The sequence below is a fragment of the Amphiura filiformis genome, chromosome 4 (genome assembly GCF_039555335.1).
Source record: "Amphiura filiformis chromosome 4, Afil_fr2py, whole genome shotgun sequence".
Classification (NCBI taxonomy): Eukaryota; Metazoa; Echinodermata; class Ophiuroidea; order Amphilepidida; family Amphiuridae; genus Amphiura; species Amphiura filiformis.
In genome coordinates this window covers 33,138,863-33,154,802 of record NC_092631.1, presented here as the reverse complement: position 1 = coordinate 33,154,802, position 15,940 = coordinate 33,138,863, and the positions used below count along the sequence as shown (strand labels likewise).

Here is a 15,940-nt window from a genome sequence, read left to right as displayed (position 1 = left end):
AAAGTGGTATGCATGCTCGTCCCAGCACCTCAAAAATGGACCCTAAATGGCGTAATCAGTGTGGAAAGATTTCACCCCTTATTGGCGTAAGACTCTGTAAATCTTACCCCTAAAATATGGCATAATTTGGTGTAAGAAACTAAAATGGACCCCTAAATGGCGTAAATTCTAAAACAAACCCACTGAAGTTGAAAAAAATATACCCTAAACGTCGAAACTTTACCTGAAAAGCACCCTTTTTTCTAAAAACGTCGCCGCCGCCACAAGGCCAAGCATCAACCCTTTTTCGACGTTTTTGGGGACGAGCATGCGTACCACTTTGGTATGTGAGTGACTCCCCCGGGCTTTTTTCATGCAGGGTGTCTCAATCAAAATACAACCTTGCCTTTTTACGTCAGAATTTTTATATAGATATATTACATTGAAATTCTTGCTGAAAAAAATGGCAACTTGAAACTAGCATAGCATTTTTGAGATATGACACTGATCTTCTCCAAGAAAAAAATTACTTGATTTAAATAAGTTGCAGAATGCAGAGTTTTGGGGGCATAAATTGCTACATGTCTTTCTTCTGACATGCTAGACGACGCATTCTCAACTGGCAGCACACTCACCATTTGTGGCATTTCAAATCATTCCTAGTGGAGGGCACCAACAGATGCAGAATTAAGAACAATATTATGTTGGGATGGAAGTAGGAAAAATATAATCCTGTACTTACTGGGAGACATGTTTATGACATGTTTTTATCAAGATTATACTAGAATATGAGCCCATCAAAACTCAAAACCTGTCCCATCAGGCCATTGCCCCTGGACCCCATCAAAATGAAAAACAATAAAACCCTAAAAAAATCATGGAACTTAATTGAAAGTTTAGTCTTTTGCAAATATTTCCATTTTCAAGCTTAATTTGGATTCATTTTGTCATCCCCTTTCCTATTCCTAAGCTTCCCCATGTTGATATGATAAAAAAAAAAAAGATTACAATACATGATAGTCAACTACAGATATAGTTGTCCTATTTGTAAACAAGTTGTAAACAAGTTATTAAAAACATCGATGGTTGGGGGATTTCCACACTGCATGTACACTCAATTATAGCTATAAATAGCATGCTGCCTTCCACATGATATTGAAATCTGGCAATCTTCCAACTGTACAGGCAATGTAAATCATGCAAGTATATTAATATTATATGTATGCTTTTATGCTTCCTGATCGCAATGGGAATTTAACGTTTGCTGCATATGAGTAATGTTTCACAACGGGCAGAATTTGTCAAATTCACTTGTTTCACTACATTTACTGGGCACCATAGTGAACCAACTGTAAGTACACTTATATTGACTTTAATAAATAATAATAATAATCATAATTAAATGTTAATACATAGCAGATGTATAACATATAATATATGTCTAGGTACTATACATACACATTGTTACACAGTGTATAGTTTTCATGATAGTGCATGGTTGAAACAATTAGAACATTACAGGACCAGTGGTGTAGTGAGAGACATTGGGGGATATCAACCATGATGGGAGGGGCACCAGGCTTGATAGGGAGGGACACAAGCTGTTTTACAGCTATTTTCCTTTCTAAATGTTTCAAAACGTTTGGAAGGGGCACATATATCCCCCCACACCCCTATATGCCACTGTATATGTACTCTACTTTATACCCAGGACTTTATATGTGGTTGAAACAATTACGAAGGTGGTGGTGTATTTGTAAGGGACTATATATGCAATAATTATGCAGAGATGCCAACATTGAGATTTTTGAAAATAGGGAGGACGAGGATTAAAATGAAATTGCAAAGTGTAGCGAGCGGAGCTCTCACCCTTAATGGCCGGGGGTCGAGGGGCAAAGCCCCAGTGGGTGTCAAGGGGGCAAAGCCAGAGGGCTTCTGCACATTTGGCACCACAGGAGAGGCCATTTCATGGGAAATGACAGTAAAATGGAGTACAACTTTTGTAAATGTTTCTTTACTTTTATTAAAGTTGTGTTAAACACAATCTCAAAAATACATTGTGTATGTAAGCATGGTAAGTATCACTGTAGATTTTTTTTTCCCCAATTTTTTTTTTTTTAAGTTTTGGTTTTGGAGTGTCCCTGGACCTAGAGGTAATGCTAGGATCATTCATGGTTGACCTACAAAAAAAATGTTTTATTTATTTTTTTGGTTTTTGAGCATCCCTGGACCTAGAGGTAATGCTAGGATCATTCATGGTGTCGATGGACCTAGAGGTAATGCTTGGATCATTCATGGTTGACCTACAAAACTCTGCATTTATCACTGCTGTTGTGTGTGCCTTGCTGCTTCGATTGATGAAGTACTGTCTAAGGTTCCACGTATAACTCACTGATGCAACGCAGTCTCTATGTATTTTTATGTCGTTTCTCCCACCGAATCATATGCTTACGTCCGTGTTGCATGTAGAACAGTGTGCCATTCAGTAGTGAAACTGTTAAGGAATTTTGACTCTTACTTTGCGGGTTTCTTCTCTTAGGCCCTCCACTCGATGCCATTTTTGTTGTTGAAACACATTTGGGCGTGGCTCTTAACGAAAGAATAATCCCCGGACGTTTCTTTCGCCACGCATCAAAATACCAAGAACGGAAACCAATGAAACATTTGGGCACTCACTGAGCAACATTTACCATCCCAAAAGTAGGATACATACAGTGTACTTCGTACGCTCGATCGACGCTATGATTATTTGTGTGGACTATGATTATTAGTATGAAATGAGCCATACGACAACTAGGATTTTTTATTCTTGATTGAAATCCAGATGGTAACGGACGCGCAAAATAATTATTTATTATTTTAACAAAAATATCGGAAAATCAGGAGATTTGTGAACAAAATCGGGAGGCGGTGAGAAAATCAAGAGACTCCCGCCGAAATCGGGAGAGTTGGCATCTCTGAATTATGAACCCAGGAGGTAAAATTTTCAAACGGCCTGCCAAAAATTGCTTGCCTCCCCTCTCAGCCCACCAAAATTGCTTGCCCTCCCCTTGGCCTGCCAAAAAATCTTTTCCCCCTTAATTGCACATGCCAAATTATTTTGTAAGCAGGAAAATTTGCATATCTAAGCGTTTGCGTACTGTTTTCCTAAGCCTTTCTAGAGCATTTTATGAATGTGTGCCAAAAATTGCCCACCCCCCTCTCTTGGCTTGTCAAAAATTGCTTGCCCCTCCCCTTGGCAGGCCAAATATTTCTTGCCCCTCCTAATTTTACCCTCCTCCAGGGCTCGATCATTATTGCACAGCACCTAAAGACCTGCAAATGAGGATGCACACCTAAAAATAACTGACGACTGGTCCTCATTTGCAGCCAAATATAGTGGTGTGTGGGGATTGGGTGTGTGTGTGCTATGGTAAAGATTGGCAAATGAGGAAAAAACAGACAAACAGAAGGTGTTACATATGTCACCACCTGGGCCGGGGCACTCACATATATTGGAATGCATGCATCATCTGCCTGTCAATACGCTGGCGAAGTTATGTAATAATCGGATTAACTACCAATAGGTACAAACAATTTTTGATTATATCGCGCTGCACTTCTACGTTCATGCGGTACCTCTGCATTGAACATAGATGTCAAAGAAATGCTAATCACTTGTACCTGTAAGATTAGTCTCTTTGAAAAGAGCGGTATTGTGGTATTGTATTCAATCTATTATATGATTGAAGACAGGTGATGAGTGCAACCTGCTTGTAGTGCTGCGCGGTATATTAAAAATTGTTTGTACCTATTGCTATGGTAGTTAATCCGATTAGTTACGTAACTTTGCCAGCGTATAGACCCCAGGGATAATAGACAAAGTTAATTTTGTTTAACTTTGTCTACTATCCATGTGGTTTTGAATTTTTACTAGTGCAGTAACAGCATACGCCATCATGGTTTACATACTACATTAGTTTTTATCTTGTCTTTGTCTTGATCAAACTCTTCTTTCAGCTCATAAAATGGCTTCATGTGGAAATATAATAAAGAAGAGTAGCCTCCTGCAAGATATGTCTCAACAGCTTACCTGCAGTATATGCCTGGACCACTACACAATTCCTAAAACTGTCACCCCTTGTTTGCATACATTTTGCCAAGAATGCCTTCAAGAAACTATAGACAGTACTGCAACCACACATGGAGTTACAGGAAAGTTTCCATGCCCAAAATGTCGTAGCAATGTTGAGTTTGACTGTCCAGACTTAGAAACAAAGAAAAATGCAGCAAAAAAAACAATTTCGAACAAATTTTGATATACAAAGTCAACTAGAAATTATCAAAAACAAGATCACCAGTGGATGTCCTAAACACAAAGGCGAAATGCTGATGTTTTTGTGCCAGACTTGTGATCAGCTCATCTGCCCACTGTGTCTCGGGGAGGAAAAACATCTCCAATACTGCCAGTTTTCTACTGTTAAAGAAGCGGCACAACTTATCCGTGCTGAATTTGAAAGTGAGCGAGAGGACGTCAATAAAAAATTCATAAATGACCAAGCATTGCTGTCACAACATAAGAGACATTTAACACAGCTTGAGAAAATCAAATGCGATGCTGCTGACATGATTAAATGCATTGATTCTTGTAAAACTGAGATCAAAGATTTCATACATGAAGTAGAGCAGAAGGAACAAACCTCCAAAGGAATTATAAATGACATCCAAGAGTATCAAGACAAGAACGAGAGACTAATTCAACTCATGAGCGGAACGGATGATGTGCACATTTTACTAGAAAAGGAGAATGTGTCAGCATTACTTGACGACCTTAACTGGGAGACCGCTTATACAAGTGCTCCTACCACAGAACCTTCAGAGGATCATTTAACTCAAATATTTGAGTGCTTTTCATGCAATGTGCAGGGCATGATCAAGAAAATACAACAAGAGCATGAAGAGGTAAGAGAACTTTCAAAAAGTTGTAGTAAGATGCATCATTATTTTTCAACTTTTTGCAAATCATTTAGATATTTATTTGTAACACAAATGGATATTCTGTACATACAAATTTTTCCTTTGAATATTCTAAGAAATTATCAAAGAACAAAATAGCTAAGTGTGATCATTACAAATCATTGGTCAATCATTACCAATGTCTGCTATCCTAGGTATGTTAAGCATAGGCTACAAAGGTGTGACAATAAACTGAACATAATAAATGTTGTGAGATTTAGTGAATGAAGTGTTAAATTGTTGGTTTTGCAGAATTAAAGCAAAATGTATTGGAATCCAACAAAATGTGTGAAGATTGACCACTCTGAAATATCTAGAGCACAAGGCAACAAATATTTTAGTTACTTTTCACCACACTAAGGAAACTTTTTGTAACTGGCTATTTTTTGTCATGTTTATATGCTCAATTTATAATCCTGTAATGCAGCAAGATTGTTGGATACACATACTTTATACTATGTAAAGAATACATTTCAACATGGATTATGAGAAAATGAACACTGTATTGAAAAAAAATGGCAACCTAATTTTTTGAACACTTGACACCCTAAAGAAACAAATCACTTGGAATTTTGCTTGTAAGAAACATTCTCACAGGCTATATTCTTTTTATATTCAATTCTTTCAGAGTTCCAGCACTGCCAGCTCCTTCACAAGTACAGCCACACCGACCAAACAACATGAACAAAGTGATTTAGATGATGTTTCACCATTTGAAAAGCAGAGCAGACAGAAACTGGGTGAAACCCTTTATCCAAAAGTAGTCTCAGTACTAGAACAAATATTTGGTTCAAAAAACATTCCTGGAAAAGTTACCGGCATGATGCTGGAGTTGGATCCAATACAGATACAGTACATGATTACTTACTCAGACATGCTAGCCTCAAAGGTAATTAGGCCAATAACAGTTGATTCAATGGTTCCTGATTCCCACCTGCTCAGATTTTTCATTTCAGCCAACATTTTTAGTATTTTTCATTATTTCATTATTCCTGAAGGAAATTCATCATACTTCTCCTCCTAATCATTGGGGGCATAACACAGAGTTAATAAAAATTAACTTATAAGCATTCGCTGAACATGCTATAAAGTCCGGTTGTTACTCCACATCGCAGCGCGATGCGATGCTGCGATGCTATAAAAACTGTAATCTGAGCCAGGTTTTTACAAGCACGGCGGTAAAAATTCTCATCGCGCGGTGGAAATTTTGGTCCGTGATGGAGTTGGATTTTGTTCAACTTTATAGCATCGCATTGCGATATCGCAACCGTGCATGCTTGTGATTGGTTGCTGGAAAATCAAGGTCGGCAGAATGACCATAAAAGGAGTTGCAGACGCGATGAAATTAAAATGTACATTTTAATTTCATCGTGCGATGTGGAGTAAGAATCGGACTTTAATCAGCATCAAGTACAGCAACTGTATGTATGCATCCGCATCTGGGAGATGATTATGTAGTGGGTATGTTACTTGTAAGCGTGTTTATATGGTGAGTTGTTGTGCTTTGGCATTGTATGGCGCTCATGTCACGATGTTGTCTGCGCACACAAGGGAAGTTCACATTGATCCATCATATCTCAGAAGTCAGAGTATGTAGTCGCCCAATATGTGATGGTATATTATTTTATATAGCCATTTATCACCTAGTTCAAAATATACCATCATAAAAATTATTATGTTCCCAGAAAACACAATAATATTTGTCAAATATTACAAACATGTTTTGGTTTTGGTCAAAACCGTGGTCAAAACATTTTTGGCAACATTTTTTATGTTGATGTAGTGTTATTCCATATCAAACATTTTAAAAATGTTTTCATGACCTTTATATAACCGGACATTTAAATATTATTAAAACGTTTTGACCAAAACCAAAACAAGTTTGTAACACATTAATGACTTTTTTGTTTGCTGGGTAGTAGTCAAGGTTTAATATCAAATTCTAAATCTTTCTAAACCTAATCCTATTCCTCTGGATTCATTCTGTAAATAACACCTTTTAATCTAAATAATTCATTATCATCACCAAATTCATTTATTAGAAGTACACATGATGATATTCTGACTTATTTGCAGGTTGAAGAAAGCATTGAAGTACTGATTGCAGCACACAACACACACAAACAACCAAAGTCTGGGTAAGTTATGCACATATCAAATGCATTCCCGGCCCCTGGGGACCCGGGGATGGCCGGGTCGTGGGCCGTGGATTTTGGGTTTAAAAGTTCAAGTCCCGGTAAACACCTGGCCAGTCCCGGGCCCACCCCGACACAACTCTCAGCCACTCCCGGGCCCCCCGGGGCGAATATCCGATGCAAACCGATGCAAACCCCGGTATTCTCGGGCCAAGTTCCTGCCCCGCGATCGGATATAGGCCTGGATCTACATATGGTTTTAATATCGCGGGCTCAAAATTCGGTATTCAGGTATGTCTTCACTAAATGGAATGCCGAGCTCTGGACATGCTGGGAGGATTCAAACGCTTCAAATATAGGCCAACATGTGTGTTCCATTACAAATACATCAGTTACTCACCTTGTTGCGGAACATCTAAAAACGATAACGAAATTAGGCTACCTAGATTCTCGTCACTAGTGCAGAGCAGCATAATTCTCAGATATAGTCCTACTGTTTCCACTTCAACGGACTAAAGTCTATTATGTCTAATGACCCTTTTTCGGACGAGCACACCGTCGAAGGAATTTTACGTTACATATATCAATGTCGGACCCCAGTCACCCGACTTTCCCACTTTAGTCATTTCGTGTATTTTTCATGTTTTACAGTGGCAGGGGAACGGGACAAGAGGGGGATCCCTGTGTGCCATCAAGTGCTATATTTAATATGCATGTTTGTTTTAAATATATTACGAGGCATGAATGGCGGGTCGGAAAATGCCGGGAATAAACAAGGAACATCGTATTGATATAGGGCATACATGTAGGTCTATAATGATTAAAACATCAAAGATATGAAAGAAACAGATCACTGCATGTACATCTGTCTACGATTGTCGAATGTTCGATCTTTGCATGAACATTTTAAGCACATAATATTATAGGCCTATAATATGATTGTTTTTATGTCAATCCAAAATGCAACTTCAAAAATTATAATGAGGCTATTCTGTAAAGGCCCATACCCCATCCAAATAGGCCTACCTTGTATCTTGTTTAAAATCAAATGACCATCTATCAAATTTTTGGCGCACTCGTTATTAATATTTTGTTTCACGAGGTTGTCATTTTGTGTAATATTGAAAACATCCTTTCAACGATTTGTGATTAATGATATTGTTAAACGCTCCAACATGAAAATATGATATAGTTTAATTTTTGATATCTGTATATTAACACAAGACATTGAATTCAATTTTTATATCATACACATATAAAATTATTTTGTTAAAGAATAAAAATACAGCTGGTGAGTTTATAAAGAACACGTACACTACCTATAGTATATAGTCTTTTATTAAGTATTATGGCCATGCAGCAGTCGATCGCAGATGTCACAAAAGTATCATGGATTCTTTTATTATCACGGTCAGTTTTGTTTTTCAGTGTAGGCCTAATAATTTAAAAGCTTTATTGGGCGGGTGGTTAAAAAGCATGCTCTCGTTTGCACGTGCATGTCAAGAAGCCAGTGTGGTCCGGTCGAACATGTAATATAGAGCCCCGCTAAATAGCAGATACATGAACTACTATGGCAAAATTTGGAAATAACAGCCAAGATTTTGTTATTGGAATGGATTTATATGAACAGTAACATTAATGTGGCGACTCAGTGGATTAATAATATACATCCACGGTTTAAGTACGACCAAGTGATATGATTCCCTGACCCATAAATGTGGACATCCTTACTAGCAAACCACGGCCCATTTTACTGGTTGGAAAACCCCGGGTAAGTTACGACAAAATCCCGGCCCGTCTCGGGTAAAGTCCCGGCCCACTTTCCCGGGGTTTTGGCCGACATCAAGTCTTATGCCAGTCCCGGCCAACACCCGGCTCCCCCCGGGATACATTTTGAGTCAAATCCCGGGTCACATGATGTCAAGTCCCGGACCATCCCCGGGTCCCCAGGGGCCGGGGATGCATTTGATATGTGCATTAGACCACAGATCTGTGGTTACACCTGCAAAAAGAAAATTTGTAACTGCCCTTAAAGCTCCAAAGTCAGGGTCGGTTGTTGGGTACTTTACAAAAACCTTTACAAAAATATTTTGCCACATGCAATATAATGTAAAAAAATTAAAGTTCACCGTACCATAAAATACGATGATAAACAATGATTTATAAGGTTTGTCACATTTGTTTTTTGAATATATGAGAGTTTTGTGAAGGAATTACAAACAGGTAAAACATTTTGCAAATTTTATACCAAATATATGAAAATTTAAATATGAAAGAAAAACTTGACCCTATTTTATCAGCTTTTTAAGTCCATCTTCTTTTTTCTATTTTTGTAGGGCTTATTTTAGGATAATTAAAATGTGTAGATAAATAAAATGCAGAGATACCATTTTCTTCCAACGTTGTTGAATTAATTAACAACACTGATAACATTATATTCTTATCAGTATTTCCTCTAAAATACCAAGCAAAATTGCAACCTAGTAAATATTTCCGTTATAAGCCATCATTTGTTATTTACTTTTAAATCTTACATATCGTTATGAGTTTGGCAAAATACCGAATAGCGATTTGTCTCTTTGTTAAATTCATGGTACGAATTAATGCTCTTGAATTATAGAACAAGAGATCACATGCATATCAATTATTTATGATTGATTCAGTGTAAGAAGGTAGCATACATGGTAATAGTTAATGATGCCATGCTGCACCGGCTGATTCCTGTTCTATAACTCAAGAGAATGTGTGCATAACATGAATTTATCAAAGACACTAATCGATATTCAGCATTCTGTGATATTTCAGTCTTATCTGACAATATCTTTTATTTTTCATATCATATCTCGTTAGATTTCAAACAGAAAAAATACCCCTTCAAAATGCCACAAAACCAGCCAAACCAAGCACAGATGATGATCCTACACAATACAAGCATAGCAGGCAAGAGTTAGGTGAACAGCTTTATCCAAAAATATTCTCAGTTTTGGCACAACTACTTAACGTTGGTACGACAGACATTCCTGGAAAAGTGACAGGCATGATGCTGGAGTTGGAGGAAGCGGAAATACAAGACGTGCTTAGTAACTCATGCATGCTGACAACAAAGGTATATTCTATATTGTATTCTAGGAATGATATTAATACAACCAGCTACCATAGAAACCATTCTGATTCTAAAATTAGAATTAATTTCCATGACCAAACTCAATATTGAATGACTTTTCTTGACTGGGAACCCTGAGTAAAATGGCATGTCAGTCTCCATACTTCAGGACCAGTAGGAAGAGGTTTACAGTTATAAATGCATTGCTTTTATTATTGTTATTTATGCAGTAACACACAGGTTCTAAGGCCTTTATCGAACACAATTTACAGCTTTAAAAGTAAAGAAGAAAAAAACGATCCTGACCTACCTACCCTAATTTTTTTTATGTTACGCCAATCAAAAAAAAATGTTAAGCCTATTTTTTTAAACTCATCACTGATAGTGTCTTTAACTGTGTCCTGGACTACATTACTAATTTTAAAATGACAGCCTATGTTAAAATTCCAATGAATCATTTTGAAACTCTGATCAAAAATAGCACATATTTTCTTATTATTTTCTTTATATTTGATGAGTAACATTAATTTTGCCTACATTGTACATCTCATGATCTCACATCAAGAAAAACTGATATCGGTTTCTGCATCTGAACTCTTCAACAGTGGCGTAACTAGGGTTGGTAGCGCCCCGTGCAAGAAACAAAATTGGCCCCCACCGAGAATATCTTATATGGCAAATACAGTTTCTCAAACCGGGAAATATCGCTCATCAGCTGTGAGTATAGAAGGAAACTGCGCTCTACTCTTATCATTGCTTATTGATCGATAATCAATATCTTTATGTACTTGTAGCTACTTAAGGCATCATCATTTTGATTGGTAAATAAAGAAATGAAAAAAACAACTTTCTCTTTACAGGTTGAAGATGCCACTGAAATATTAATCAACCATCTCACTGATAAGTTACAGTAAGTTATTTAGAAGAAAACAATTCCAAAATGTTATTCAAACAAGGCTGTTGAACTCAAAATGTTATGTTTTGCTTCAGCAAAGTACTGATTGCCAGTAAATATGTAAAGCTACCTTAGGTAGATAGCAATATGATATCTGCACTTTTTTGTAATGCAAGCTTCAGTAGGTATCAATTGCTTAAGAAAAGCTATCTTCAGTAGATAGCAATATGCTATCCACACTTGTATATAAAGCTAGCTTCAGTAGGTATCGATTGCTTAAGAAAAGCTATCTTCAGTAGATAGCAATACGCTATCCACACTTGTATATAAAGCTAGCTTCAGTAGGTATCGATTGCTTAAGAAAAGCTATCTTCAGTAGATAGCAATATGGTATCCACACTTGTTTATAAAGCAAGCTTCAGTAGATATCAATAAGAAAAGCTATCTACTTTTCGAATATAGATCGGTAGAATAGGACTGCAGCCACTATCTTTTGTTCAAACAGGAGGGTGAGAGTTCATAAGGGCAATGTCGGACCCTGGGTCACGCCACTGTTTGATCTAGGATACACACACCTGCCATTTGGTAATTATTAACGTATGGTCCTTGTTATTTCCACCGGATAGTCTGTCTGTGGCTAGTCTAAGAGCACCTTTGACCATGTACAAAGAATAATTGACATACATCGTTCTAGCTAAATCAGGAAGATGTTTAAATGTGATGCATAGAATATCTCAAAAATCACTATCATATTGGATGGAATTACCAAAGAATAGTTTGTAAAGTACAATATTTATATTTAGCAATTGGGAGTCGGGAGCATTTTAACAAATCAATGTTTTACCTACCAGTATTACAACTTGCAAATTATATTAGTGAGAGTGCCTGGGTGATCTAATCTACTAAACCTCTAACGTCTCCCCTATGAACTCTAACCCTCAGTCCTGCAATATGGCATCTATTCTTATTCAGTGGGAGTGGTCCATTACGTAGACACATAATCTGATTGGACAATCGCATGATTTTGGGTATCGTCTATCAGGCTTTCATACACTCCTAGATAGTGAGAACCAATCAGAGCCTCTGTTAGTAAATTACTAGCCGTGCATAAATGTTGTACAATTGCACAGGGGCGCGCACTCCGCGTAGTACGCACAGTGCTTTTGGACGCGTTCATTTTACTTGCGAGTTGTTGCATTTATATTTGCCTGCATTTTCCAAATTTTTAGTGACAATTTTGTTATAAAAATGCAAAAATCACAGGATTTTTTTTTTCGTGTATGAAATAGGTTAATAAATCGATCACTTGTTGCTCGAGAAATTGTACAAAATAATGCACTTGTACTGAGATGTTGATGCGTCTAATGCACTCCCCCCTTCGGGGCTCGTGCATTAGACGCATCAACATCTCAGTGTGTGCATTATTTTGTACAACTTCACTCCCAACAAGTAATACGCATGTATTAACCTATAAGTAGACGACCCCACGCAGGGCAGGATTTACCATAGGGCCAGATGCCGTGGGCCTGGGCCCAGGGCCCCCAAATTTTGAGGGCCCCCAAAATTGCCCTGTGCAGTGTGCATCTTCCATTTTAGCGAAAAACACCATGTTTTGGGCCAAAATAGCCTACAAAATTGCAAAATTTGGCGGCGCTTATGCTGCGTACTGGTCTGTTTATATAGCAAAATCAGCTTCAATTCGGGCTAAAATAGTCTTTAATTGAATTTTTTTGGGGCCTCAAAATATTGGCCTGGCCCAGGGCCCCCAAAAAGGTAAATGCGGCCCTGACCCCACGTCATCATGAGTGTTGATAACACGTAACATGCTCATAGAGGTGCACGTATGTATCACGTTGTATGCGTAGATGCAGTGCAGAATACTCGCACACACAAGAAGTACGCACAACAAAAGATGTGAACTGGTAAACAAGTTTCATTCATTTTAGAAAAAGGGGAGTTTTTATGACGGTAACTTAATTTTTGCTTTAAAAAATAGTTTACAGTTATTGAAATAATATTTAACTGACTAAGAATGAGAATAAATGAGAATAAACAATTAGAGAATAAACGATAGGAATTTTTATTTTGACTATCCTCTACCGTGTGATAGACGACAGGCAGGTCCAATATTTTTATCGTAGTTGCGCCGGCATCCACTACTCAAAATATTGGACCTGCCTGTCGTCTATCACACGGTAGAGGATAGTCAAAATAAAAATTCCTATCGTTTATTCTCTAATTGTCTAGACCTAGCATACACACACGTAATTCTCTTGGTTACAGGATCACATTATTTTGGTATGCCTTCAAGTGCCATATACTTTGTGTGGTGATTGTTTCGATCGTGGTTCATTACTCAAGCATGTGATTCCGTTGACATAGTAACATTACGTAACTCGACACTGAATACATACCGTATAAACCAACAGGGAAGGTTTTGTTCACCTTTATTTTCACATTGCCATTGTGTTTTTATTTATTTGTCTTATTTGTAAAAGAAAAGTTTTAAAACTCTAATCATTAACAAATACAAACATCAGTTACCTACAGTCAGTCTACTCTAAAGTACAAAGTACGGACGTGGGTGTACACACTGTGCCGACTTTGTAGGCACGCATACCTGCAGCAGAGTCGCAGCAATGCGCACTGTTTACTCTGTTGTCAGTTTGTACTTCAGTCAGAGTGGACAAACTGTAATATTCAATGCTCTGCTCTTTATGTCTATTTCTACATTTTTCTTTTCTTTCCAGAAAACACAGAACAGGTGCAGGAGTGACTTGACCTGAGAGTTCCTAGTACCATTCCACATTTAAGATACATATCAAGATGGCTTACAAGCACCACATGTGAATGCAACATTGGAATAACTTCTACATGAACCATAAACTATCTATGCATGAACATTTGATATCAAATTGTGGGATTTTACGACGGGAGTTCATATCAAGCTTTTGTCAGGAGTAGCTGTGACTTCTTCAGGACAATGTATACCTAAGAATGAGACATGCAGGCCACCCTTGCCTACTGATGGCTCTGAAAAGAGCCATTCACTGAAAACTGCCCCTTATCAATAGAGAAAAGTAAATAAGTAGTGGCTCTGAAAAGAGCCGTTCAGTGAAGACATTTTCAGGGTTTTAGACTTCAGAATGCGGGACTGTCCCACAAAATGCAGTAGTTCAAAATGAAATAAATTGAACTAATAATATTCTTACCATTAATTTGGTCTTTTCAATGAAAAGAAATCTGGTTTGAAATAAGGTCTTTCCTTTTTTCTAGGGCCTAAAATACAACTGGCATAATTATATGTAGGCCTAAATTTGACAAGTTTATACACAGACAATTGAAAGGTCCATAGTTTATATTATTCTCTTTTGTTTTAAAATAATGCTCATGCATTGCTCTCTTTTTGTTTAAAATTATGCTCATGTAGGCAAATAAAGCAGAAATCTATAAGACCGTTTCAAAGGTGATATATTTTCTTCAAGGTTTGTAATGAAATTGGGAGAATGTTTATCCTCATGGGTGGTAAGGTGTATTTCAGTGTAATATCAATGTCATTATTATAACCAGGGATGTTGTGATATTTCATTGCAATGTACCTCAATGTCTTTTTGAAAGACAGTTCTTGTCAGGTGTTCAAAAGATCTACATTTATGTACAGACCAGTTGGAGAGTGGCACAGCATGGGTGAAAACAGATCCAATGTTGAAGGTCTGTGTATAGAATTAAACCCTTCATATGTGACACGATCTGGTCCATGGGGGCCGAAGGCGGCAAATTTGAAACTGAGAAAAAGGTAAAAATATGGAGTAAAAAACAATAAAATACATAAGAAAATAGACATCAAAAAAACTTCATAACTTCAGGACCAAGTATGCTAGACCTTTGGTGTTTTCAGTAAATGATAGCCCATTGGATGTATAATGTCAATTTTTAAAAATGCCTCCTTTGGCCCCTGTGGACCAGATCGTGTCACATTTGAACAATGGGGGAAGTCAAAGATGATATCCGAGCCTGCATTGTTTTCTGGATAACAATTATTGAAAATGTTATTAATGAAATAAAGGATGTATAAAACATACATTTTGTCTTTTCAATGGGAAACATCTGATGACAAATAAAGTTATTAGGGCATAGTATTGAATAATGCATCCTATTTGACCTGGTAAATAAATGATAGATAGGAAAATAAAGAACCAATTTTATTATTTGTTAATTATTCAATTATTGAAAAATTTGTTTATGAAATACAGTGCACAGTTCTGATAACATGTGAAATGTATGCTTGGGAGAGTGTAAAACATACTTCTTGTTTAATATCAGGAACTTCAAGTTAAGAGGGTTCGTGTTAATGAGTTGCCACTGTATTGATATATAAAAACATCAATTTTGTCTTTTCAATATCTGATGACAAATAAAGTTTTAGGGCCTATGATATATGGGCATAATATACATGCACAGTGAACAATGTAAGCTAATGTACCCTATTTGACCTGGTAAATATCCCATTATGAAACATGATCTTCATCAATGTCATTGTCTTTTTTAAAGATAGTTCTTGTTTAAAAGATATCTTAGGTACAAATCATTTTGACTCACCCTGTATTCATGTTTGCCTATTACCTTCTATTCCAACTCCAGTGGCACCCCCGGGTGGCACCTCATTATTTCCCTGGACCTTTGGATGCATTGAAATGGGTATTTAGCAGTTTACTTTTAAAAATCAATATAGCCTGCTGAGTGCTACTTTTCATAGCTTTTCATACCCCTCTGGTCAAAATTTGCTTAATCCACCCAGGAAAATAATTCATGAGGTGTCCCTGGAGTTGGAAC

The 15,940-nt window shown here is 37.2% G+C and overlaps 2 protein-coding genes across 2 annotated transcripts in view; one reads left to right on the top strand and one right to left on the bottom strand.

Annotated features, from left to right (window-relative positions):
- LOC140150130 (uncharacterized) overlaps positions 1-15,940 on the bottom strand; it is a 123,843-nt gene that overhangs the window by 30,491 nt on the left and 77,412 nt on the right. The window lies entirely within an intron of this gene.
- On the top strand, positions 1,203-15,188 carry LOC140150816 (uncharacterized). Its single transcript, XM_072172954.1, has 7 exons — positions 1,203-1,330; positions 3,979-4,920; positions 5,603-5,863; positions 7,051-7,112; positions 9,960-10,215; positions 11,073-11,122; positions 13,858-15,188. Exons 2-7 carry the CDS (start codon positions 4,243-4,245, stop codon positions 13,886-13,888), a joined length of 1,338 nt encoding a protein of 445 aa, XP_072029055.1. The 5' UTR covers positions 1,203-1,330; positions 3,979-4,242; the 3' UTR covers positions 13,889-15,188.

Excerpts from the sequence above, each read along its gene's own strand:
- LOC140150816 (XM_072172954.1), top strand. The coding sequence starts at position 4,243 with ATGCAGCAAAAAAAACAATTTCGAACAAATTTTGATATACAAAGTCAA. Across the intron at positions 5,864-7,050 it reads CAGACATGCTAGCCTCAAAG|GTTGAAGAAAGCATTGAAGT; the intron begins GTAATTAGGCCA and ends ACTTATTTGCAG. Across the intron at positions 10,216-11,072 it reads CATGCATGCTGACAACAAAG|GTTGAAGATGCCACTGAAAT; the intron begins GTATATTCTATA and ends TTCTCTTTACAG.